This window comes from Hemicordylus capensis, chromosome 1 (assembly GCF_027244095.1).
Source record: "Hemicordylus capensis ecotype Gifberg chromosome 1, rHemCap1.1.pri, whole genome shotgun sequence".
NCBI lineage: Eukaryota > Metazoa > Chordata > Lepidosauria > Squamata > Cordylidae > Hemicordylus > Hemicordylus capensis.
Window position 1 is genome coordinate 427016378 of NC_069657.1, and position 27075 is coordinate 427043452.

Genomic DNA, 27075 nt, shown 5'->3' on the forward strand with positions numbered 1-27075 from the left:
CCTTGTCTTTTCCATCAGTACACTGATCAGTTATCCAGATTCTGGGAGTCTGGGCAAACCTAGGTAGGTTTGCCCAGGTTTTTCCATTTCCATTCCATCCAGGTTTTTCCAAAAGTAGGTTTTTCCATTCTCTTTTTCTGTTAAGCATATATTGATTGGGGCACTTATTGGGTAGCAGAGACACCACAAAACCAAATGGATTAAACATTTATCAAAATTTCACTTGGCACATGGAAATGCCAAACATCAAATAAATTAAAATAAGTAATCGAGACACTTCTGTTTTACAGCTCTTGATGAAGGAGGAGGAAAAGAGAAATAGATGGCTTCTTTCTGTCCTTGTTTCTGTGTATACTCTAAATATGGAAAACTGTAAACACCAATCTTATGTTTTAGAATCCTCTGTTAATTTCTGTCTGAACAATAGAGCACAGGTGCTCTTGCTGTCCTGTTCCCCCCCCCCCGCCCCGGCTGTTAATAGGAGCCCATCCTTTACCATAGGGTTGTGTACCCATCATGCCTCAGGAACAGACAGGAAGTTATCGCAGCAGAACTTTTGGTTAGCAGTAGGTGGAACCCAAAAGCCTCAGTTTCTTTCCTGTCCTTCAGAGAACAACACGCAGAGAGAGCTCTTCAAATTGAATGCCCATTTCAGGCCTATTTGCTTTTATCAAATTCCAAACACCCTTTTTTGGATATTCTGTTTGCGTTCTTTCCTTAAATTTATATGGGCATACCTCTTCAGTTTTCATGGATCCTGAACAAACAGCAGAAGCCCTCGTGAACTCTTTCTCAGAGGGCCCCCCACTTTTATCAGAAGCTCCACTTGTGGCTCAAACTCAAACGCTACAGAAAACGCGGAGCCTCCCAGCCTTCTCAATTAATGAGGCTGCGTCTCCCCCCCCCCCCCCACATAGCCCCGCAGGCTGCCACTGAGCCCACAATTCAGTCTGACAAAAGACATGGAGAGAGACCAAGCACTCGGTCAATGAACTGGTGCTATCCCCAGCTAAACCAAAGAAGAAGAAAAGCAAGAGTAATCTACCTTGAGTGTCAGGCACGCGGCACGCCACAGACTATCCTTTCACGAGGGGTCAAAAACGAAAGCGGCTTGGATGGGCACCATTTCCTCTTCTGCGACCTCAAAGTCTGGTACTCTGTGGGGTGTGTGGAACCGGTTCCATCGCTTCCCACCGCAGCTCAGCTAGCAACACCAAGCTCTGCAATGCATGGATTTTGGCTATAACTGGAACATAAGCAGAGTGCTAAATAAGAAATGTGCAAAGATTACTTGTGAGCTGAAATCATTTCACCGCATCAGCTATTTTCCAGTTCTGTCAGTTTAAAGTTAGAACTCCAATACCTAGTTTTTTTTAAAAAGGAAAGCAAACAAGCACTGAATTGTAGAAATCATTTTACTCTTACTGGAAAGGGGATTACACTTAATAGTTGGAATTTTTCCAAATGTTCTAGGTTTTTTTGTCTAGTCTGACTGTAGAAAACCTTTTTCTTCTTGCCTGGATCCCTGTCTTGCTTCTTTGGAGTAAGGTTGGTTTTTTTTTTTTTTTAAATTACTAGGGTTAAATTAGACAACTGATCTGAGCAGTCAACTTGGAACTCATTTTATGAACGGTTAAAGGAACAACTAGGGCAATGTTGCTTTCAATTTCCATTGTAAAATATTTGTATTCTTTGAGGTCTTCTGTATTCATTTGTATTAGCAGGATGGTGGTGAGCTGCTCCAGTAGCTATTCTGATTCTTGTGGATGATTTTAGCACCATTGGATTTAAAAGCTTTTTCTACAGCAACTTCTTGCTAGTAGCTTGAATGTATTATTTAGTGCCAAAGAAAGTACAGGATTTGATTCCTAATGTGCTGACCATGGCCAATGGTTTGAGTGCCCCTTGAGTGGAGGCTGACCAGCAGACCAGGCATCCAAGCTTGATGGACAAGCCACAGTATTTCTCCAGTGTTGCCATCTGACAATGGTCATTGATTTATGTACATTCAGGAGATGCTGTGCATCAAGTAGTATTTATTCCTGGGTTAATAAAATGCAAGATGAGTTGCATGAAACATGTTAATTTTGGAATCCTTTATGCATCCAATTTATTTTCCATGAACGGTACTGTATTTCAGTCAGACTTTCAGCGGTCATTGGTCAAATATATACATACAATCTGCAGAACATAAACTTTTGCTTACAGGTAGAGAGTTAAGGAAAGGGAGTCCCCTTGTTCCTAGTTAAAACCATTCTAACCATAACCTTGGGGTTATTTTTAGTGAAAGGCGGTATATAAATCTAACAATAAAATAAAAATAAAATAATCTAAGCCTTTATATTTCTTTCTCACTTACGTTTGGTGAAATGACAGCTTAATGCTGCTGCTAGATTAGTGGATAGTCTGACAGGGAGCAGTTTAGCAGTTGAGCTTTTGCTCCATATTTGTCCCCAAACAACTAACTAAACAAACAAACAAACAAAAAACCTACCTCCTGGTAAGATCCCAAATATTCTAATCCTATAAAATACAGCCATAAAAACTTTGAACCATTTTGGTAAGTAAACTTTGCATGGCCCAGTCTGCATTTGGATCTTCTTGATGAGTCTCTTGACTAGATATTGTGGCCTGCATATAGAAGGTGGCTAAAAAAAGAAGGTCCAATAAGAGAAGGGGCAGCAAAGACAAAGATCACTCAAGAATAGAGCCAGATGAAGCCAAATATAGGGTAACTGTTTTCTGATGCTTGCATTGAAGAAAATAGGTAATGACTATAGTTATAGAAATAAGGACTTGGTGTTTTGTGTACCTGCTGCAGTTTATGTTGGTAATTGACATAGTTTAAATAGTTTCCAGAGTGGAAAAGGTTTTGTGAATTGTACAAAAACATTATCTCGGTTAATAACTTTGAGTGGATAGTGGATGACTGACATACAGATTGAGAAGTGCAGAGAATCTGTTGGAGAGCATTGATTTTAAGAAGCATAACTTGTGTTCCAGCTGGTCAGGGTTCATCAGTGAAATGTCGGCCAACAGCATGTTTCCTGGCTCTTGGAAGTTTTTCAGGGCAGTGAGCATGAATAGTTACTATAGGTGCTTTAGCTGTGGTAAGCTGTGGTGCTTTAGCCGATGGTGCAGCCATGAGTTGTAACTCTTCTACTAGAGCCAAAGGGCCAAGTTAAAAGATCTAGAGATTGTCCTCACATGGTGTAGGAGGTTATCCTTTACCATGAGTTGTGTCCTCCAACTTGCTCCTAGATAGGATTTGAATAGAGTAGGAAGGCCAGCCTAAAATACAAACATGAAAAACGGGCTTGTGTCAAACATAAAGTCCAGGGAAGCTTTGCCCATACATTTTCATCTGTGACCCTTTGAATTGTATTCGCAGTTCATGGTTTGCTATCAAATGTTACATGCTTCTTTGTCTGAGGTGTTACTCAAATTAAGCATTGTTGCTTGTTGGGTGCATGTTGTTTGCTCTTCAATGAAGACCTGCTTCATTTGGGATTAGTTGTCTTCACCAGCAAATGATTAGTCTTGGCAGGGTGCTGAGAAAGGGGGACCCATGTCATATTGTCTTAGCTCAGACAGTTGATGCAGCAAGGATGTTGGTATTCAACTTTTGCAAGAGCTCTCTTGCTGCTCAGTCTTTCAGCAGTTTGGAGTTCCACATAACAGGCCTTGTCCTAATTGATAAAGACTTAACCTTAAGCAGCAAACAGCTATAGTTCTAGGAAGCTCTTTCCTTGATGCTACCTCAGTACCTTTCACCTGATAGATGCAGTACAAGTTGGTTATTTATTTATTCGATTCTTATACCGCCCTTCCGAAATGGCTCAAGTTAGGATTATTAATGCCAGTACAGTACACTTGCTCCCCCAGTGTAGGAGGATATCCATTAAAAACCAAGTAATAATAATAATTCGATTTCTATACCGCCCTTCCAAAAATGGCTCAGGGCGGTTTACAAAGAGAAAAAAATAACAAATAAGATGGCTCCCTGTCCCCAAAGGGCTCACATTCTAAAAAGAAACATAAGACACACACCAGTCACAGCAACAGTAGGGTTGTCATGCCCAATTGCTCCCAGCAGATGGGACCATATGCAAATGCAAGTAGTCCCATGATGCCTTGGGGGCAAGGCCCTTCCAGTTCTGTCTTGCTCCCGTGCACAGGGCCTGGGAAGAATTCCAATCTTTACCTCATGGTTTATTCTTTTTTCTAGTTCCTTCAGTCTCAACTTTCCTCTTCACTTTTGCTGCAGCCCTTTCTTGTTCGCCCTAAGGAAGAAAAAGAACCTCATCACTCCTGTTTTTCTGCCTTGCTTGCTTTCATGCCATGTGGTGTGCAGAGCTCACTGCCTCATTATCTGAGGACCAAGAGCAGACCTCAAGGACAAAAACCGAAAGGGTCAGAGATTGAGTTAAAAAGGGGGACCGCAACCAAATGGCCCATAAAAGAACATGTGGTCCACTCAGAGGAGTGCACTGGCCGTAAGAGGTGCAACCAGGCTTGTCCAGAGGTGCTCCAACCACATGAGACCCGGCACCAACCATTTGGATCAGTAAGCGATACGACCTTAACTTCGCCTCAGCTGGGCCTCTTCACCAGCTTGGGAATTGCTTTGGCTTCGCCCCATTCAGGGCTGGCTTCTGCCACTGTCAAGGGAGATTCTGCCCACCCAGGCATGCCCTTCCCATACACATTGCCCAAGGATACTGCTAACTAGGCCCAGCCCTCACAGCCATACCACTCAGATGTGGAGGAACATGAGCTGCCTGCCAGTGATGTAGTGGGACTCGCCACCCAATGAGGACTTATTCCTTTCACTCCTGTGGTGCCTGTGAGTAGTGATGCCTGTCCCTGTGTTCCCAGGAGCCCTCTCCCAGCCCCGCTTCAGCAGCCTCCACGAGGACAGCCCTTGGAGGAAGGAAAAAGGGAAGGCTTCCTGACAACATGGCAACTATCTATCCAGGACCAGTGGGTCACTTCCACTATTGGTGGCGGTTACAAATATGACAGATATTTATATACTGCTTTCCAGCAACGGTTCCCAAAGTGGTTTGCATAGATATAAAATAAATAAATAAATACATGGCTCCCTGTCCCAAAGGGCTCACAATCTAAAAAAGAAACATAAGTCAGACACCAGCAACAGCCATTGGAGGGGTGCTTTCCTGGGGATGGATAAGGCCAGTTGCTCTCCCCCTGCTAAATAAATAATTAATTTCTAGTCTTTCAAATGTTACCACCAGAGCACTTGGGGTGTCTAACATGTTGAAGCATTTGTGGTTTTTTTTAACCTTGGTGCCAAAAGGAGACAGTTTCAGGAGGGCATTGTTGGGCCTGAAACGTTGGAACAAATTGATCAGGAAACACAGATTTAGGATAGAAATGCGACATTAGGGGTACGCATGGATTGGTTTTTGCAATTTGGTTTAAGGCTGAATTGAATCAGCCATATTTTATTTGAACTCAGATCTGCAAACTCAAATAGGTCAGACTCTATTTGAGTTGGATTGGATTAGATTAGGATTCAAATCTGTTTGACCCACATTTAGAGGTCAAAGGGGGACCAAAGTGGGGTGATGGGTAGGGCCCCTTGGGTGCCACCAACCACCTAATTATCAAGGCAGTGGGGCACTGGGTTGATTTTCAGTGATTTTTTTTTAGTGATTTTATATATTTCCCCCATGGGGAACAGTGGGGATTTGAAGCAGCCTGAACCCCCAGCTTTAATTTAAAAAAAAAAAGCTAAACTCTAGCCCTTGTAGAAATTAAATGATGGAGCAAAATGTGTGGTCACTATTTTTGAAGTGTTTAAACTGGTGTTATGACCTTTCCTCATAATGGATTCATAACACACCAGAGTCTAAACACTTCAAAAATACCTTAAAATGAACTGAGTACCTCGCTGCCTTGGTGGTGGTGGGAATTAGTGTTATCCCATGTGCCAGCTCTTCTCTCAGTTATGTGTCAGGATGAATAAGGGAAACCTTAATCTAAGATTGATTCAAGTTGAATCTAGGGAGTTTTGATTTGAGCTCAAATGTAGTTAGGGGTGACTGGGCAGATTCATTTTGAGGTTGAATTGCTCAAATCTACCAGTTTTGAGTTGATCTTGAAAAAAATTGCACATGACTACTTTACATACCATTGTGCAGGCAATCCAAATGAATTGCTTCTTCACCTCCATTGATCTGATGGAGGCCTACCTCCACATCCCTATTCTACCAGCACATCATTGTTTCCTTAGTTTCATGTATGCTCAGAAGCACTTCCAGAACTGTGCCCTACCCTTTGGCCTGTTGTCAGCCTTCTGGGTGTTTACACAAGTGATGGTCTCTCATAGCTCACTTGAGAGTACAGAGGTTGCACATATACCTGTAACTGGAAGATCTCCTGGTCAGATAGCCATCATACAGAGGACATAAGCTGCTTTGTCATGATCTCATGTGAACATGGCTTCCTGGTGAACCAGTCAAAGAGCTCACTTGCATCCTTCTCAACAGATCGACCGAGGGGTAACAATAGATAGCCAACATGGGAAAATAACCCTTTCACAGGATCACAAAGCCAAACTGTGCTCTTAAATTTACAAGATCCAAGTTCTACCAGCAGTGGATGTCATGATGTTGGTCCAGCTGTTGGGATGCATGATTTATGCCTGGAAACTATTCCGTGGTCCTGGTGACACTCCAGACAGCTGCAGTGGCCCCTCCCTCCTCACCAAGATAGTTCATTGCCAGGGTCCATGTTAAAATCTCAGTATCTGTTGCTCCGTTATAGACATCACCAGCTATAGATCAGGGAATGCACCTCAAACAGCCCCCACCCCGGATTCAAGTCTCAGCAGATGCTAGCAACTTGGAGTGGGGGTTCCACTGCAACAACTTGATCACCTAGGGCACCTGGTCGACTTCCAAGGTTCATCACAGCATAAATTGGTTGGAACTCAGGCTGTCCGCCTAGTACTCCTTCAGTTTGTGGAGGTAGAGAGAGGCCAGCATGTACTAGTCAGAATGGACAATATGGCCACCAACTTCCATCAGCTTCCAAGGGAAGGTCACGTGTTCCCATTCATTGATGGAAGAAACCAACAAATTCTTCCTCTGGGTAGAAAAAACATCTTTCACAGGAGAACACTTCAATGGAATAGAAAATGTAGAAGCAGACTGGTTGAGTAGACACAATGTAGACCAGGCAGAGTGGAAGCTCCACACTGCAGTCTTCAACATGATAGCTCACTGCTTTGGATACCCAGTCCTCAACCTCTATGCATCCGTGTTGAACTACCAAACCCTGAGATTCATCACAAGGTACCACTATCCATAGGCAGAAGGAGTAGATGCACTAACCTCCCCTTGGCCCCAAGGCCTTCACCTTGATACCGAAAATCATCCAGAAATCCAAGGAAGAGCAGATGGACCGGATTCTTGTAGCTAACCCTGACTGTCTGGACCTCTTCTCACAGGGGCCTTTCAACATCCAGAACCCTCATGGCTTCAGCTTCACTCATGGAGACTATTATTTTGGGTTTTTTAAAAAACATTTTATATCCCGCTTTTCCTCCAAGGAGCCCAGAGCAGTGTGCTACATAAGCTTCTCCTCACAACAACTCTGTGAAGCAGGTTAGGCTGACAGAGAAGTAACTGGCCCAGAGTCACCCAGCAAATATCATGGCTGAATGGGGAGTTGAACTTGGGTCTCCCCAGTCCTAGTCCAGCACTCTAACCACTACACCACGCTGGCACTTTCCTTGGTGCTTCACTCTTCTTTGAGACATCTCTAGCTCTCACCCAGATATCAAAAGATGCCTTAAAGGGCCCCCCAATATCACACCTCACACAATCCATGGATTTCCTTCATGGAACTTAAATAAGGTGCTTAATGTGTTCACCAGGGCTCCATTTGAACCACTTAAAACAGCAACAATTAAACTGTTATCCTACAAAGTGCTATTCCTGGTGGCTATCACATCCACTTCCAGGGTTTCCGAATTAGGAGCCCTCTCAGTACGTAAACATCTCTTCCTGTTCCGACCTGACTCCATAGTGCTAAAAACAGACCCCACCTTGTGCCCAAAAGTGAATACAGCCTTTCAAAGGAATCGAGACATAATTTTTCCATTTTGTCCTTCACCTAAACATCCGAAAGAGAGGATTTGGCATACTCTCGACATAAAGATAAAGCGTGCCGTCAAGTAGATTCCGACTCATGGTGTCCACAGAGCCCTGTGGTTTTTCTTTGGTTTACAGGAGGGGTTTACCATTGCCTCTTTTTCTTTGGTTTACAGGAGGGGTTTACCATTGCCTCTTCCCACGCAATATGAGATGCCTTTCAGCATTTTCCTATATCGCTGCTGCCCGATATAGTACCAGTGGGGATTCAAACTGGCAACCTTCTGCTTGTTAGTCACGCATTTAGAGAGCCCTTAAAATCTATATCTATCCCTGTCATTGTGTCCAATCAAAGTCACAGCACATTCTAAAAGAAGTGCAACAGCTTCTGTAGCTTTTTCAGCAAATATGCCTATCTCAAAAATATGCAGAGCTGCTTCATGGTCTTCCATATCTGCACTTGTCAGACATTACAAACTGAACGTACATCAATCGGCACAAGCAGAATCCATTCGTACAGTACTACAGCAAGTAGTTGAAACATAGGATTTTTTCTTGAGCATAAACCTTTCCCTGCCCTGTGTCTCCTTCTTTGGTATATGCCATTTGAATGGATACCCTCCTACATGGGGGAGAAAGTAATATTGGTAGTACTTACCATGAAGATTCTTTCTCCTCAGTTCATGGAGGGTATTCAACCCACCCTAGGTTTATGGGTGAGTCAAAATGCACTGAAATTTGGCTCACGTTGGTTTCCATACTTGTTTGTCTTCTTTTGCTGCCTCTTGTTTGGAGTTGGTTCCTTTTTCAGTGTTGCAATGCTTTTATCATAGTTTGCTCGTTGTTGCTTCTTGGTGTTACTGTCTTTGCCTTTGGAGCCTTCCTTCCTTACAGCTTTTGCCAGATGGTTGCAGAACTGGAAACATCCTGCCCCAAGGCACCATGGGACTGCTCTGAAATTACATATGGTTCTGTCTGCTGGGAGCAAGTGGGTGTTTCAACCTGTTTGAATAGATACCCTCTGTACACTGGGGAGAAAGAACATTCATGGTAAGTACTACCAATGCTACTTTACTGGTGTAGCACCAATAAAGAGATTATAATCCTGGCCGAATAAACTGTTGGGTCCCATTTGTAAAATAACAATAAGTATGCATGTAAGTAAACCCTGTTCAGCTATGCTAATTAACTCCTCCCTGTAGTCCAGGGGTGGGGAACCTTGGCCCTCCAGCTGTTTTTGAACTACAACTCCCATCATCCCTAGCCACCGTGGCTGGGGATGGTGGGAGTTGTAGTTCAAAAACAGCTGGAGGGCCAAGATTCCCCACCCCTGCTGTAGTCCATTAGCATGTCCCTTATAGGTTGTGACCCAAAATTGGGTGTCACCTGGCCTAAGTTGGGTTGTACCAGTGGCATCACCACCAGTTTTTAAGTGTCCTATTGAACAGGAAGGAAGAGATGGTGGGGGAGGTAGACTGAAGATGGACATGAATTTTTTTAAAGTTAAGTGCGTCTCCTATTTTGGAATAAAATTGTACTATGGGCCTGAAAAATATGAAGAGTACCTATACAGTTGGTTCTGCTGGCTGTGTCTGTGTTCCATCATTGGGTGGGTATAGTTTTGTGCTTACTATAGGTACCTGCCATGGGTCAATGTAAGATTTACAGCTGTTCACTCTGTTTCCCTGGTATGTGGTGTTCAGCTATTCTGGATTAGGGAGCTGCTGTTGGACTCATACCTGAAACTTGGATTCTAAATAGTCTCATCAACTATTTTGGTCCTTATGGCTTACATACACCACTTGATATCTATGGGCTAAATCCAGCCTGCAGAGTAATTTCACTAGGCTACCTACTGAAGTGAAACTGGGGTGTGTAAGTTTTGCTCAGGTTCTCCAATTGTGGGGGAAACTTTTCAAAGTTGAGGAGAGGTTACAGTTAATCTTGCAGCTGTGTCAGTTTCCTTGGTAAAAGCGGAGGGGCAATTTCACAATATCCCCCCCCCATGCTTTGCTCGCCTCCTTTCCCCCATCCCCCCCACTCTTGCCAACTGTTCACTGCTGCTGTTTCTTTGATCAGTTGCTAAGCACCATTCTCCCCCCACCCCACCCGCTTGCCTTCAGCTGCCTCGTAATGTGATACCAGCCAAACAGGAGGACTATATCACGAGTGAAGGCAAGAAGTATTGTCCTTGCTCTGAACTGGCTTTGGCAGGAAGTATCTTCTCTCAGATTGCCAAAATGGGGATCACTTTTCCCAGAAGATGAAAGCTTATGTAGAAAGCACCCCTCTGGTGCCTCTATTTTGGCTCAGTTGTAATTCATTTTATATCTTGGGATGTTTGTATGTAAAGTGCTCTATAACAGGGAAATGTTTCTGGGTGATGCTGTTTCACCTGAGGGCATTATTTGTTTTTGTTTTTAAATTTTTTCTAAATAAAACTTTTCTAAATAAAATAATCAAGGTGATGTATATTACCAGCTTTCAGTACATTTCAGTTCTCCCCTGAACTAGATGTTCACTACATTTTGCAATAGTATGGTTGACTGAATTTTAATGAGTAAATTTAGGAACTTAGAAATATAGGAAGGTGCCATATACTGAGTCAGACCATTGGTCTATCTAGCTCAGTATTGTCTTCATAGACTGGCAATGGCTTCTCCAAGGTTACAGGCAGGAATCTCTCTCAGCCCTATCTTGGAGAAGCCATTCTTTCCAGATCCATCAAAACAAAGGAGAAAGATTTAACATGGAGTATCAGCTACTCTATTGGTAATCACAAAATCAATATCATGGTAGATAATGTGGGTTCAGAACCCCTCACAGCTATGATGTTTGGGTAACATTTTAGGCTAATCACCATCTTGTAACTTATTTCATGTTGCTGTTGAGAGAAAATCTGATAAGCCACACTAATACTGCCCTGAGCAATTTTGAAGGATTGAATATATGTATGACAAATAGTATTTTTGTTAAAAGGTTTGTTCTGTGTCTTCATGGGGGCACTAATAATTTGAAGTTTTACCTCACACATCTTACTCTCTATAGAAATAAAATGGAAAGTATTTCAACAACTTTCTTTGAGCAGTTTTCCAGAATGCCATCCTCTCTTAATTGCGACTGATGAATTCACCAATTTGTGTGGCCTTCTGAGAGTGATTAAGGCAGGGCTGCTCAACCTCAGCCCTCCTGCAGATGTTGGTATACAACTCCCATAATCCTTGGCTATTGGCCACTGTGGCTAGGGATTATGGGAGTTGTAGTCCAGAAACAGCTGGGGTCAGGAGGAAAGTTGAGTAGGCCTCAATTAAGGCAAACAGAAATGTGACTATGCTATTACTCTCATGCTTGCCCCAAACTTTGCAAGATACTCATTGGTAAATACTAGATGTGTATTTGGAACTGCTTTGTGTGTTTCAGACCAGACCATGGTCCGTGAACTGGTTCAGTCAAACCAACCGTTCCAGTCAGTCCGACTGAACCAACTCAAACAGGTTAATTGGTGTGAGTGCCTGTTAAGGGGGATCTGGGGAGGATTTCCCTTTGCTTCCAAAGGAAATAAAAGGCGGAGTGAGGAGAGAAAGACACCTTTCAAACTGAAAGAGAAGGCGCTTACTGGCAGGCTTGCATGGCGCTTTCCATTACCCTCTTGGCAGCGTTGGCGGCATGCAAATGACCTCTGCACGTGCATGGAGGCCATTTGTGTGCTGCTGCTGCGAAAGGGTAATGGGAGCTCTGTGCAGGCCTGCTGGTGAGCACCTTCTTTCAGTTTGAATGGTGCTTTTCTCTTGTCACTCCCCCACTGTCTTTTATTACCTTTGGAAGCAAAAGGAAATCCTTACCAGATTCCCATTTTAGAGGTGCACGGACTGATCCGCGGATGAACCGGATTCGATCTGGTTCGATCATGCACCTTTCACCGGGGCTGGGTCACTCTAGTCCGTGATTGATTTGCTGCAGACTAGTTCAGCACACCCCTAGTAAATATGTCCTTTTAAGGGAAGTCGGAAAAACTGCCAGATATTTCACATTTATATAGCATTTTTCCTGAGTGTACAAAGTGTGCCATGTACATTTCTTGGTAATTCTTGCAACCATGTACACTAGATCAGTGTTACTTGCATTACAGATAGGGAGACTGAGATCGAGAGAATACTGACTTACCCAAAGCCACTTGAAGGGTTTTTGGGAGGAATTTGATAAGGGACTTCTCGTCTCTGCATATTAGCCACAGACTTAGCACACATTCAAGTTGCAGAGAGAAATGGTGCTTCAAAGTAATGAAGTCTGAGTTTCAGTCCCCTTACATGAGTTGAGGGAGTGGCAGGTTCTAACTTCAAATCAAATACATGTGGTTTCAGGTGGTACATGGTGATTGTATTTGTGGACCTCTGGGCACTCATACTTGGAATAGTAATTTGAGAGAATATTGGCAGTGTTGGCTTTCTTTAACAAAAACGTGAAAAGGATGATTTAAGGTTGCAGTCCAATATGGCATAGCATTGGAAATATATACACTTATCTGAGCAGATGGGGCTTGTGTATAAAGTTGCCAAGACACCAGATTAGATTGCTCTGCAGACATATGCTACTGTAGGAATACAAGAAGAGCACAGGAGGGGAAAATAAAAAGTGAAAACCACAGGGCTCTGTGGGCACCAGGAGTTGAAATGACTTGATGGCACATTTTACCTTTTTACAAGAGGGAAAAATGAAAAGTGGAGGGTTTCTGAATGTAAAGGACAGTTTTTGGGAAAAAAAAAAAGTCAAGGACTGTAGTTCCATAGGTAAGAGTGCAACTGGTACTATTCTTGTGTTCTCATATTCTCCATAGGTACATTCTGTTAGTCTGAGGGTGTGTAGCAGGAGCTGAGAAGTTGAAGCACCTCATCAGGGTAGGCAAGCCCAAGGTTTGTGTTGACAGATGCTCCTGTTCTTCAGGAGGCAGTAGCAGCTTCCCTAAAGTTGAACTGTAGGAAATGCTTCTTTTACACAGTAGGGGACTTATGTGAGCCGAGCATTCCAAACCCCTTTATGTGCACTCAAGAAAGGAACACAATTACCATGTCACAGAAAACTCTGACCACTTACACTGCAGGCTAAATGCTCACCTCTACTTAATTCTGTGTTGCAGCCAGAGGGGAGTGGGCTGGAGCCAGATCCCAGGTACCAGCTCTCCATTTGACAGGTTGTTTCCCAACAGGTAAATACTTTAAACTTCAGGGCACAGGGTTGATGAGGATGCATAAACAATGGGGGTAGGGAGATTTGAGCTTGTGTACTTAAGAAGAGGCACTTTCATTCACTTGTACGGTAAACCCTCTTCTAAAACCCTCTTCTGGCTAAGATGCCAACCAGTGGACACTAGTACTATGCTGCATTCCTTCTCTCTCTGCAGGTAAGCTACCCAGTGCTTGGAGAAATGAGAAGGCTCATTTGGAATCAGAAGAGAGCAACTGTGAGCAGTGAAGGCTAGCTACTCTGAACTGCTACCCCAACATTCCCACCACTTGCAGTGTTAATAAAGCTTTAACTGCTGCAGCTGTTTGTATGTCCTTGATAACTGTGAATGCAGGAAGTTACTAGATGTATGTGTAATAACCCTTATGGTGGCAGTGCCACAAAAGTGTTATGTGACAGCAGGAAAACAAAGCCATGTAATGGCAAGTTGTTCAAGGGACGTGGGAGATGAAAGGAACTGAAACAGCTGTCCCAAAGGGTATGATGAAGTGGGGAAAAGTAGTGTGGGAGGCATAAAAGTGACTAACTTATATTTAACTTATAAAAGTAAAATGAATTGTCATGGTCTGTGGTGGATGATCTTTTTGTCTTGCATGGCTTCAAGCAGTTGTATTGTTGGTCCACATACTTGGATTTTTTATTAAAGATGCCAGGGAAAAATCTGTAAGTTTAAATTTAGGATACTAATACAGGATATGTATTCAATGTATCCTGCCCATGGCACTGGATCCTGCTTATGCCTTGGGGTCTTTGTGGCAATTGATTTGCCAGATGGAGCTATTTGGGACCTATAGGAGTGTCCATGCTAATGTGAATGAATGGATTAGATGAGCAATTGTTTTATGTATCTTTCTACATTGATATCATTTAGCAATTGTTAAAGGACTAGATCTTGTCCCATATGATACTATGGGGTCCTTAAGATGTACAATGTCTGAATGATATTTTAATTCTAAAGGTATTCAAGGTGTGTGTGATGTTTGTTCAAGGTAGGTATGTATCATGATTGATTCAGAATAGCAAGAGAATGGACCTTGGTGCTAGGGTCTAAGAATAATAATGCTTGCATATGATTCAGTATAAATATACTTTGAGGGAGACCTTCCTGTGCTTTGTTGCTGCATGGGCTTTCTTCTGTTACAGTTCTAGCATTTTGTTCCTTTTGACCACATTCCTTTTTAGTTCTTTTTAATCTTGGTTTACTGATTGACTTTGTTTAGCTCTCTGCGCTTGGTGGTTATTCCTCTTCTGTGGATATTTAACATGTTCTCAAGGCATTTTCTCTTCACCCTTTTTATATTCTATGTACCCTTTTTGTTTATCTGTTTAATGTTGATACCCAACTTTCTTCCTCTGTGTCCTATGTTTCTGATTGAGTTTCAGCTTTGCCTATTTAGATATCTCAGTGTTAATTATAGGTAATATGTATTGTATTTCAGAAAGAGAGAAAAATACTACAATCCTCATACTTGTAGTCTGTTTTGTTCTCTAAAATGTTGCTAAAATTTATCCTTTGTCTCTGCTGCATAACTGTGCAAATGACTTTGCATTCCAGTCTTCTTTTCCTAATACGGACCTTGGATTTCTTTATGAACATTACCTTATATCATTAAGACCCTGTTACTACTTTTTGTTATCCTCACTGGCTCCCAATTCATAGTTGGTTTAAACTTGTTTCATTCTTAATACCCTCTATTTTTAACCTTTTCTTATCTTTCCTCTTTAATTTCCTGTTATGTTTCAATCTGAGCTCTTGGTTCATCTGAACATGTCTTGATTTTATGCCCAGGATCTTGTTTTGTATTAAATGTGCTGTCATAATCTTTGTTATGTATGTCACTTTTCTCCTCTTAAGTGTGACTTCTGCTTTTCATTGTAATTTTTTTTAGTTTGTTTAAAATTTTAAAAATCAGCTCCAACAGTTCAAGTTATCATTTAAATATACTGAGATGTCAGCGATGCAATGTACATAACTCTCAACAAAAGACCTTTATTGTGCAAAAAGAAATTAAAGATGGTATACAAAAAGTAAAATAAGACACTTTGGTATAACACACCATCAGTAAACAAACAGTTGCGCACAGATAAAAACCTCCTCTGTTCCCCAGCTGTTAAATTCCATAGTCCTGATAATATTCTGTTCCATGACTAGAGATAATGAGGGAAGTTGGGGCGGGGAAGAAAGGGATTAACCTGATTTTCCTCAAATGCTAATGAATCTAATAGCATCAGCCAGTGCTTCCTGAGCATTAATATCTGGTCTCTATTTCTTTATAAATAAGGCTTCCTTTATTTTCCTTTTTAAAAAATTCCTTTCAATCCACAAAATATATTTTTTACTAGGCACTATTTTGCGTTCGTGCTTTTTAACCTACTTTCCAGTAGGCTTATGAGATCACCCAGCTTCTCTGTGTGCCCCTCCCATCAACTTCATAATGCCTGGACCAATATGAACCAAATCGGGTACAGTTGTAGGGACACATAGGGACACCTCAAAGGTGTAGTTTTTGATGTCACCCACCTTGATTCAATATGGCAGACGTTTAAACTTTTGAGGCACAAGTGGACTAACTTATGAACTGCTTGATCAATTTGAACCAAACTTGCTACAGCTGTAGGGGCTCATGGGGTAACCTCAATGCTGTAGTTGATTGATGTCAACCACCCTGATCCAAGTTGGTGGGCATGTGAATTCTTACTTATTTAAAATATTTTGATACCACCCCAAACATGCATGTCTGGGAGGTTTACAGTTAAAATCATTTAAAACATTTTAAACCCAGTATTAAAAATCTTTAAAAAATAAATCTAATTAAAAGCCTGGGTGAATAAATGTCTTCAGTGCCATTTTAAAAGTTGCCAGATATGGGGAGGCTCTTATTTCAACAGGGAGCGCATTCCAAAGTCCAGGGGCAGCAACGTAGAAGTCCCATTCCTGTGTAGCCTCCAGACTAGTTGGTGGCAACTGCAGACAAACCTCTCCAGATGATCTTAACAGGTGGTAGGGCTCATGGCAAAAAAGACGATCTCTTAAATACCCAGGGCCTAAGCTGTTCAGGGTTCACAGTTCTTGAGACACAAATGCACTAACTTCAGGACTGTCTAGCCGATTTAGGCCAAATTTGGTACAGATGTAGTGAGTGATACACAGGGACACAGCAATGGTGTAGTTCGTAATGATGTAATCTACCCTGATCCAAGATGGCGGACACGTGAACATTTGAAGTGCAAGAGATCTACCATGTGGTCCTCGATTTGAACCAAATTTAGTCCAGACAGAGAAAGGAAAGTAGGCTGATTAGTTCTTATTAGAACATGTTTCTCATATGCATTGACCAAGGTTTTGTTCTCTGTGAATAATGCCTCATATCAGCTAGATATTCTTTATATCTATCTTTCAGTGGCCTACTGGATTCTCCAATATAGAATGAAGTACAGCCTAAGCATTGAATCTTCTATCTATCAAATTCTCTTAGGCATACCTATGGCTAATCCCATGCTTGGCAGCTCTCGTAAGAGTTCGGAGAGCTGCCGGATAGCCATGGGACAGATGGGAGGGAAGAAAATTGTGGCTGTGGCAGCAACTGACTGGCCAGCTAGAAAGTGGCGGCGGTGGTGGAGAAGAAGCTAGCTGGCCAGTCAGCTAGAAAGGGGCGGGGGGAGAGAAGCAGCAGGCCGGCCAGCCAGAAAATGGGGGCTGGGCGGACGGGGTGGGGAGAAGAAGCTGGCCAGCCAGAAAGCAGCAGGAGGAGGTGGAGGGGAGAAGAAGCGGGCCAGTGGGGGTGGCGGTCGGACAGGTGGGGAAAGAAATGGGCCAGCTGGCCAGCCAGAAACCGACGGGGGAGGTAGGTGGAGAAGTGGGTAGGGATGTGCACAAAACCGGTTTGCCGGTTTGGGTGGTTGTTGGCACCCATGGGTGCTCCACAATAGGGAATAATGGGCTGGTTCTAGTCCCATTATACCCTATGAGAAAATAAATTTCAAAAATTCATAAAAAATCATACGAATGTCCGATTGCTTTGTGGTTTGGGTGGTAGGTACCCATGGGTGCCAGCTACCACCCCACCCACTTTTGGAGGTTCAAACTGAACCAACCCCTGTTTGGTTTGAATTTGAACCTGCAGTTCGAACCTGATGGCTGGTTTGGTTCGAATTTGAACCACCCCAGTTTGAATTCAAACCGGTTCGCACATCCCTAGAAGTGGGTGGGGGGAGAAGTGGGCTGGCCAGAAAGCAGTTGAGTGGGGAAGAAAGAAAAAGGCTGTGGCAGTTGAGCAGGTCAGCCGGAGGTGTAGAGGCTCTGCGCCCGGCCCAGCTAGTTTTATATATTGCACCTTTCTTCCCACAATTTCCTTTCCCCTGTTCATGAATCTCACAATCTTGTATATCACATCTCCTATCATACAACCTAGAATTAACTAACAGTTGTTTTAGTGTCATTGGTGCTGTGCAAACTACATTTACTTTAATTCCTTGTTGTTCCATGATTCTCTGGGTTTGTCATATAAATCTGTCAGTGATGAATGGGTTTTTTTAAAAAAAAAATCTGCTCCAACTGTGCAAGTTAACGTTTAAATGTTGACTGTACCATTGTTTGCATATTCTGGTACCATGTGTTTGAATTGCAAGGAGAAACCTGGTTGCTTTCTTTGGAGTGCCCAATGCACTTAGTGCACTCGCTCTCTCAAGACTTGGTGGAGGGGCATGTTTGAATGTTGGTACCTTACCAGATATGCAGCACTGCTGCCTTTTGTATTTCCTTTGCTTTCTTCAGTCTTGCAGTTGCTAGTTCCAGTTCCTGCCATTTGGGCAAAGGCATGAGGGTAAAGGCCCTACCATGCATTTTACTGCACAGTTGAGTTGGCAAGTGTCATGGGATATTATGCTGGCTGGATGCTGTTACCAGGGATACCTAGGATGCAGATTCTAGAAGCCCTTCAAGAGAATAAAAAGGCAGTTGTTCAGGGAGCATCATTTGCAGAGCATAGAAAAAAGTTTGGCTCTTCTGGTGAGTGAAATGAAGAGCAGAATGCTCATCTTAAGTTTCCTTTCCCAGTGAGGAAAATAGGGACGGATACTTCCAGTCAAGCATGCATAAACTCCTGAACAAGTAGGAGGGTTGAGGCAGAGGCAATGGTCTTTAGTTTACTCGAGCTGGATGTTGGGGTAAAAGAAACGAAGAACTTTAAAGTGTGTGTGTGTGAGAGAGAGAGAGAGCGCGCGCGAGAGAGAGAACTTCGTAATGTTTGGATTTCAAACAAGTATTTCAATATTGCTGTATAAATTACTATTCATTTTTTCTATAGATGTTACACAGAATTAATGACAGCAGTTTTCCTTGAGGAAAACTGGAATTTGATGAAATGCCATTATGTTGGTTAGTTGCCTGATTATTAGAGTAACAGACTGCATCTGATTGCTATTCCATCACTACTATAGTGCTGCTCCTAGTTTCCCATGCTAATTTAAGGTAGTTCTATACAGACTGTGCTCATGGATTTTGTCTGACCTGGTTTTTAGCTCTTTAAAGTCAAAGATTGCAGTAAAAGTGTGTCTGTGTGTATAGCTGCTTTAGTAGCAGTGTTTCTACAGCTGAGGAGATGCTTAATGATTGTGCACGCAGTGGTCTCTCTTCCCCTCTCCCTGACATTTAAAGCTTGAAAAGAGAGGATGCATGCACAGAGGCCAACAGCCTTGTTTTCTTTCACTGGAGAAATGGTGTGGTGCACTATGGCAGCTGAGATAGAAGAGTAGTGGGAATGGGGAGAAATGAGCAAGTGGGTATGCTGAAAATAGAGAAGGTGATAATCTTTGAACACACACAGAAGTGGAGGGTGGAATTTCAAAATATTCTTGAAACATCATGTTGGGTAAAGCTTGAGCTATTGTGAACTTAGTGGGGGAAAGGAAAGATTGTGCCCTCGAGTCAGTGTCAACTTCTGGTGACCAGAGCCATGTGGTTTTCTTGGTAGAATACAGGAGGGGTTTACCATTGCCTTCTCCCTTGCAGTATGAGATGATGCCTTTCAGCACCTTCCTATATCGCTGCTGCCCGATATAGGAGTTTCCCATATTTTGTGAAACACACCAGTCGGGATTCAGACTAACAGCCTCCTGCTCTCTAGGCAGGTTGCTTCCTTGCTGTGCCAGGTTTAAATTGACAATAGCTCAAGATACATAACCTTAAATCTGATGTTTTAGTCTAGAGACCAGTAGCGCTAGGCCAGGTCGAGCCCCTAAACAAACAACATTGCTATCCCCTGGAGGCCAACTTGAAGACAGGTGGTATTAGTGAAGGGACTGTTGAACTGGCTCACCAGCCACCTCTTGAGTGATTTTTTCCAGTAAAACGAGTTGTTGACCAGGATTTACTGGTACGTATTGGACAGACTGATAAAGCCAAGCAATAAAAAAAGAGATCTTACCCAGCCTGGTTTTCCTCTAATCTACTTGCAAATGTTGGGAGCTACTTGCACTGACTTATCTTTTCATAAGTTAAGTCTGAGAAGCTGCATAGTTGAAAGACTATATTTGCCTAATCCTGAAGTGGGCTGGTATATATGTATGCAGGGCTCAGAAATCCCAATGAGTGAAACAAATCCTGAAGAGTAATATACCAACAGACTTTTTCTTTTGGACTGGATGGTGAACAGAGCCAACAGTTCTTGACTCCTGTATGCACACAAGCAATATGGTTAATTGGCAGGGGAGGTAGAGGAATGCTGGATACACACATGGCTTTGGGGAAACCTTTTCTTCCAGCCTTGTTGCACAAACTATACAGGTGCAATGAAAATTCATTTGGCTCAATAAACCAAGAGTAAAATGTATCTCTTCACAGTACTTACTTGTAAAGGGACATAAGCCTGTGTGTGTGTGTGTGCGTGCACAAGTGCAACAGGGAGGTTGGCTGAGCACACACACACACCCATACTGACAAGTCAAAGTATGTGTGTGGTTAATTCACTCATTTTTGGGGTGCTGTGTCCTGCCTGGATATACTGAACCCTGGATTTTCAAGCATTCCTCTCAACAATTAAAATACAATTCACTGTTTATAAAGTTGAATTGGCAAAATTTTTATTTTATTTAACACTTTTATTCTACACCATATGAAAATCCCTGGGCAGTTCACAATCTGTTTTCTCTCTCTCTTTTTTCCATCTCTGTGTGTAATGAGTTTTATTCTGGATGACAGTATTAAGGCAGTGTGTGCGCATGTGCATTCAGAGTGGGATGTTCCTGACTAAACCTCAGCAGGATCTAAAATTAACTGAGCGGACATTAAAAAACATGAGCGTGCACACACCTTAGAGGGAACGCTGTTCACAATCTAAGTGAAAATCTGAAGGCTTGCAATATTTAAACATTGTTGTACATGTGTTACAGTGAGAAACATACCATTTAAATTTCAGCCATGGAAGAGAAAAATAGTACAAGCAAACGCTTGGTTTTGGCTTGGATGAGTAAGGAATTAAGACAGACTTGATTGAAAAGGTGGGTTTCTGAATTATCTGAAAGGAAAATGGCTTTTCACCGATATACTAGAAGTTGTTCTAAGAAACATAATAGCAGCCTCTTCACCTCTTAAGGGTTGCATCCCTAAGTCTTCACATGGTTGTGCCATATACAGTCCAATTATTGTGATTTTTGGTACTCTCCATCCTTCATGCCCTTATAGACTAGTCAATGCCATTGTTGCACTTTTCATGCTTACTCCTCTCCAAGGATTCCTCAAGCGTGTGATTTTGAGAAGGGTGAGAGGAGAGAATTACTGACCCTAGGAACTCTTAGTGTATACTTGACTAAACTTCTAAGTATAGTCAAAGTTGGAATTTCCTGAAAAACCACCTTAAAAATAAATAAATCTCAGTTTAATCTTTCTGTTGCCTAGAAAGATATCTAGAATTTCTAGGCCAATTCTTTTGCACTAGCAAAACTAATACAATTTGCATACATGCTTTAATTTTCTGGAAATCATACTTTAGCTTCTACTTTGCCTATTGGATCAACAGCTTTGAAAAGCAGTATATAAATAGAAGTATTCACAACAGCAGGAGCAGCAGCATCAGACCTGAATTTCCACTGGCTTGGGTTCAGTAGCATGTAGAGCAAGTGAAAAGGCACTTCTGCTCACATAAGGTGCTATTTTGAATGCTTGCCCTAACCAACGGGTGCTTCAGGGGGCTGCAGTGGAGAGGAGGCAGGAAAGCTCTGTTGCACACAACTTTGGATCACAGCCATTATCTTAAGACAGTTAATATTCACTCCTATATCCACTTGCTAGAGATGCAGAAATGTTCTAATTTTAAGCAATGAAGTATGTAAAGCGTCCTTCCAGATTAATATGTACAACGATTACTTTTGTTTGTCAATGCTTAAAGAAATATGCATCTTTTTTTAGTTGAGCCCCTACGTGTGTGAGTCAATAAAGTTAAAGGGAATGTTCAGTACATGTTGCAGAGTAAATATTATTCTTAATTGAGCAAATGTAGCTCTAGCAGTTAAACTTATACGAAACTCAATGTGTAATGTTAGTTATGACTCTTAAATGGATTAACAATCATTGCTAGTGTTTGTCTTTCTGAAATATGTACTCTAACAAGTGGCATGAGGAAACATTACCACATTCCTACTCAATTCTTTTATAAAAATATTCTTTTATATAAAGTATGTGTATTCTATATTTTATATCAGAGGCACTAATTTCTACTATTCTCTTGAAAAATTCTGAATTAATGCAAATGTATTCTGCATTATCTGAAGTCTTTCAAGCTTAATCTGTTCTGTAAAGGTACTGTGTGCCATGAAGTTGATTTCAACTCCTGGCGCCCACAGAGCCCTGTGGTTTTCTTTGGTAGAATACAGGAGGAGGTTACCATTGCCTCCTCCCTTGCAGATGATGGGATGATGCCTTTCAGCATCTTCCTATTTCACTGCTGCCTGATATTGTACCAGCGGGGATTCGAACTGGCAACCTTCTGCTTGTTAGTCAAGCATTTTCCCATTGCGACACTTAAGGTGACTAATCTGTTCTGTACTTGTTGAGTAAAGGAATGTAAGTCTAAGGTTTCTGATCTGTGCAAAAATCAGCAGAGGTGCAGTTGACAGGTAAATATTGTTTAACTTTGTACCCAAGTATAATGGAATGTGTAATTGGTCTCTATCCAGATGATGAACACACATGAATTAATAGATTGTTTTGTTTGGATCAAGAGGAGTTCAGTTTCAGTGGTCTCCCATGTTTTTGTGAGCCCTCCAGTTATTAAATCAAGGTCATTGTGGTATTCTCTTCTTTATAGTCAATTGTATCTGTGATGAAGGAAAAGTAATAGCTGTTGGCCTGTGATATATTAATTACATTCTTGTTTACATATCTGCATTAGGATGTTGTCCAGCTCAGTTTTAGAAATTCTGTCATAGCCAGGAATAGCTCCCAGATCCTTCAAAACTCAGATGGTTGTCTTGCAGTAGAACACATCTCTAGTGTTGCTTTATGCAGTATTCGTATACAGTACACTGCAAATCATGTCCCCTAGTTCCATGGCAGTAAGGAGTTCGTGTAGGAAAATATTGCAAGAATAAAACTAAACATGGACCCATTGGCTTGTTCATTTCAAGTTGCAAACTATAAATGTTTGTTTATATTGAGTTGTATCTGAAAGTGACTTGAACAAGCAGAAAGGCACTTCTGCTCATTCAAGGTCCTGACTTTTCAATTGCTTAACTCTTCACACTGCAGGCCTCCCTCATAATCCATGCAACACTACTCTGGAGGGTCCATTAAATTGTGGGGGGCGGGGACATGGGGAACTGCAGTGGGGAGGTGAGAACAAGAAAAGTCCCTCTTGAATACATTGCAAATGCTGAGCACTTTCCATCTTTGTTTGCTCGCTTATGATCCAGTGACTGCAGGTGTGGTACAGTGGGTAGTGTTTGCATTTGGACCCCAGAATTATGGGTTCAGATCCTTTCAGCCATTTGTGGCATAACAGCAGCCAGTGGCATTCCATACTGTGGCCAAATATGTTTAATAAGATAGGGCTACCTTAAACTTAATCGTAATTGCAAACTTTGACTGGATCTTGGTAGAGCTTTGGTATTACATTTCTAAAATTGTATTGATACCCAGCTTGGCAAAGGCAACTTGATAATATTTGGTAAAACCATTCACTGGGTCAGTTAGGTAAGACTAAGCCATGGTTTCTATGCTCCATAACAGAGCCTCAGTTGCATGCACTTTCTCTGCTTGCCTAATTGGGATGCCCATTGCAACCAAATTGGAGTACTGTGGTTTGCACTTGACCTCCAAAACTGCTTTGGAAGGAAAGTGTGGACACGATAGGTGGGCCTCATTATCCATGGGGGTTCTGTTCTTACATATTACTGAGGATAACCAGTCATTGATTAGATGGGAACACGGGGGTTAGGTCCCCAGACTTTAAAACACACACACAAAACACCAGAAACACCCCACCACCGCAAAAATAAAGTGCTCTGCTATGCTCTTTGGGTCTCCTAGCATCCAGCAGTACTGCCCAGATGGTCCCAAAATTGTGGATTTCTCCCCCCCCCAAATTCTTTTCTGCTCAACTGAGCCACAAAATGGCTCACACAGACAAAATGGCTGCTGGAAATGACCTCCACGGTCATTTCTAGCCCTCTAGGAACTGCAGATACATGGGTTTTAACCCTTCTTAAATTTGTAGATAATGAAACTGGGTATCAATTAGACACCCATGAATATGCAAAAACACAGATATAGGAACATAGGAAACTGCCATATACTGAGTCAGACCATTGGTCTATCTAGCTCAGTATTGTCTTCACAGACTGGCAGCGGCTTCTCCAAGGTTGCAGGCAGGAATCTCTCTCAGCCCTATCTTGGAGAAGCCAGGGAGGGAACTCCTGGCTTCTCCTCTAAATACAGGAGAACCTCCTTATACACGGATTCTCTAACAAAATATAGCTTGCATGTGCCCTCCAATCCTGGATTGCTGGTTTAGATGGAGCAGCAAGCAATGTTTTGTAACAAAGCAGGACGTACCTAATTAGTGAAGCATGCAGAGGACAAGAACAAGGCTTGATACAACACATTGCTAATAGTTCAGATTCTGATTTGTGAAATAAAGGAATGACCTATTGCACATTGGCGTTATGAGGACAAATCGAAAATGGTATAAAGAATTTTGCAGATAATAACCCAGTTAAATATGTATGCATGAAGCATAACATGGTGGTAGAAGTTTTCTACAAGGTTTTTGTTGGTGTTGAGCAATTGCACACTGGTCAAAAGCTTCAATTAAGTCTCCCTCTCTTAATTTAGTACTTCTGTGGTATTTTGTTCGAATCTCTTAAGATCCTGTTATTCCTGTGCCTCACTTGTTCATGGAATGTAGGGGATATTACTTTATGGTTATATTGATCTGAAATAGTTTGACATTCCTGTGGGTATAGTTGAACCAAGAAATGTTGCTTTATAGTAGGTTGGGATTTGAGGAAAACATGTTGCTGTGTTCATTTTAGAAGTTACTTGGTGGTTTTTTTTCTTTTTGTTTTGCTTTGTTTGGAATGGATCTTGCCGTAGATAGAAGTTTGTAGAATTCTTATAGGAAAGTTTGGCTTGGAAATGCTATTCTAGATAGCCATGGGCACTATTTCATATTTGGCCAACCTTCTGCAGCTGGATACTTGGGCTTAAGGTCTATTTTTAACTGGGTGCATTTAACTGAACGTCCTCAAACTATGATGATTCAGCCTACAAAATCACAATACAATCTACATGTTTGAAGAATTAAGTTGTAGTTTTGACAATTCTGGATGGCAGACGAGAAATAAGCATATTCATTCCCCTCTGTAAATAACCCCCCCCCTCTCTCTGCATGTGAAAAGCTACTATTTCAGGAAGGAGGGTTCAGAACAATAGCTCTGTTTGCATTTTTTTAATACAGAGGAGCATTCAAAAATGTAATTCCCTACCTACAGTCTGGTGGTCCTAGAGGGCTACACACCAGTCTCAGAATGTGTAGGTTGTTATCCTTCCCAGGTTACATATTATGGAGCCACATTTGAAGGCTGTGAGGGCTAAATTGTTGTCGCAGATTAATTTGATTTTCAAGAACTATCTAGCAGAACTTTGACTTTTTGAACTGAACATAGATGCTTGTAGTTCTTTATATGATTTGCAATTGGCACTTCTTTGTATTGATGTTTAAATTATTTGTCTTGCAGAGTTCTTTGCAAATTAAGTAAAGATGGGTGCATTTTTGGATAAACCAAAAACTGAGAAGCATAATGCTCATGGGGCAGGAAATGGTCTGCGTTATGGCCTTAGCAGTATGCAAGGATGGAGAGTGGAAATGGAAGATGCTCACACAGCTGTTGTAGGAATTCCTCATGGCTTGGAAGACTGGTCCTTCTTTGCTGTTTATGATGGTCATGCAGGATCTCGCGTGGCAAATTACTGCTCAAACCACTTATTAGAACACATCACTAACAATGAAGACTTCAGGGGAACAGAACAGCCCGGCTCTGCTCTTGAACCTTCAGTGGAAAATGTAAAGAGTGGAATCAGAACTGGCTTCTTGAAAATTGACGAGTACATGCGCAATTTTTCAGACCTCAGAAATGGCATGGACAGGAGTGGCTCAACAGCAGTGGGAGTTATGATTTCGCCTGAGCACATTTATTTTATCAACTGTGGAGATTCACGTGCTGTTCTCTATAGGAATGGACAAGTCTGTTTTTCAACACAAGATCACAAGCCTTGCAATCCAAGGGAGAAGGAACGGATCCAAAATGCAGGAGGGAGTGTCATGATTCAGCGTGTTAACGGCTCATTAGCAGTGTCTCGTGCTCTGGGGGACTATGACTACAAATGTGTTGATGGCAAAGGCCCTACAGAACAACTTGTTTCTCCGGAGCCTGAGGTTTATGAAATTGTGAGAGCAGAAGAGGATGAATTTATTGTCTTGGCTTGTGATGGAATCTGGGATGTAATAAGCAATGAGGAGCTCTGTGAATTTGTTAAGTCTAGGCTTGAAGTATCAGATGATCTGGAAAAAGTGTGCAATTGGGTAGTGGATACTTGTTTACACAAGGTATGTAACTTTCCACCCCAAATTCAGAAATTTTGTAGAAAAATTTCTGGGTGTTAGCAAAATTGGACAAAATGTTTAAAACAGTGTAGTAAGAGTGTTGACTGGTCAGTGTTCCCACGCTTGTTGATAGCATACTAAGAGAATGCATAAAAGAAAATTGGTACAAATTAATTTAATTGCAAAGTTGTTAGGAATCCACACCACAACTGGTTTGGAGCTGTCAGTCTAGTTATGCAACTTAGAATAAAGTTTTTGGGTTCCCTAGTACCACTCCCTTCATTTACCAGTGAGAGCTCTCTTCACTTTGGAGCAGAATACTAAAAACACCAAAATAAAGCTGGGTTTGAAAAAGTACAAACATTTCTGTTCAATTCTAGGCTGATGAATTGCTATGTACTGGAAACTGTTCATGGCTTCTTGTGGAGCTACTAATGGCAATTCTTATTGTTAGTGGCAGTTTTTTCTAGTTGTCGCTTGAGTGGGGATAGAAATCTGACATTACTGTTCAATCAAGAAAAAGAGCAGGAAGCTTCCCTTGATTCAAGCTTCCTTCTGTTCCCAAACTAATAAATATTGTAGTAAGTGCCAGACTGTGATGGGTGGAAACACTA

General features: G+C 41.9%; 1 protein-coding gene across 3 annotated transcripts in view; it reads left to right on the forward strand.

Annotated features, from left to right (window-relative positions):
* PPM1B (protein phosphatase, Mg2+/Mn2+ dependent 1B) overlaps positions 1-27075 on the forward strand; it is a 73482-nt gene that overhangs the window by 12057 nt on the left and 34350 nt on the right. For all 3 annotated transcript variants that reach the window (XM_053311910.1, XM_053311924.1, XM_053311917.1), the window contains exon 2: positions 25596-26464. In XM_053311910.1, coding sequence (XP_053167885.1) covers positions 25619-26464 — 846 coding nt within the window. In that variant the 5' untranslated portion in view covers positions 25596-25618. The remainder of the gene's footprint in view (positions 1-25595; positions 26465-27075) is intronic.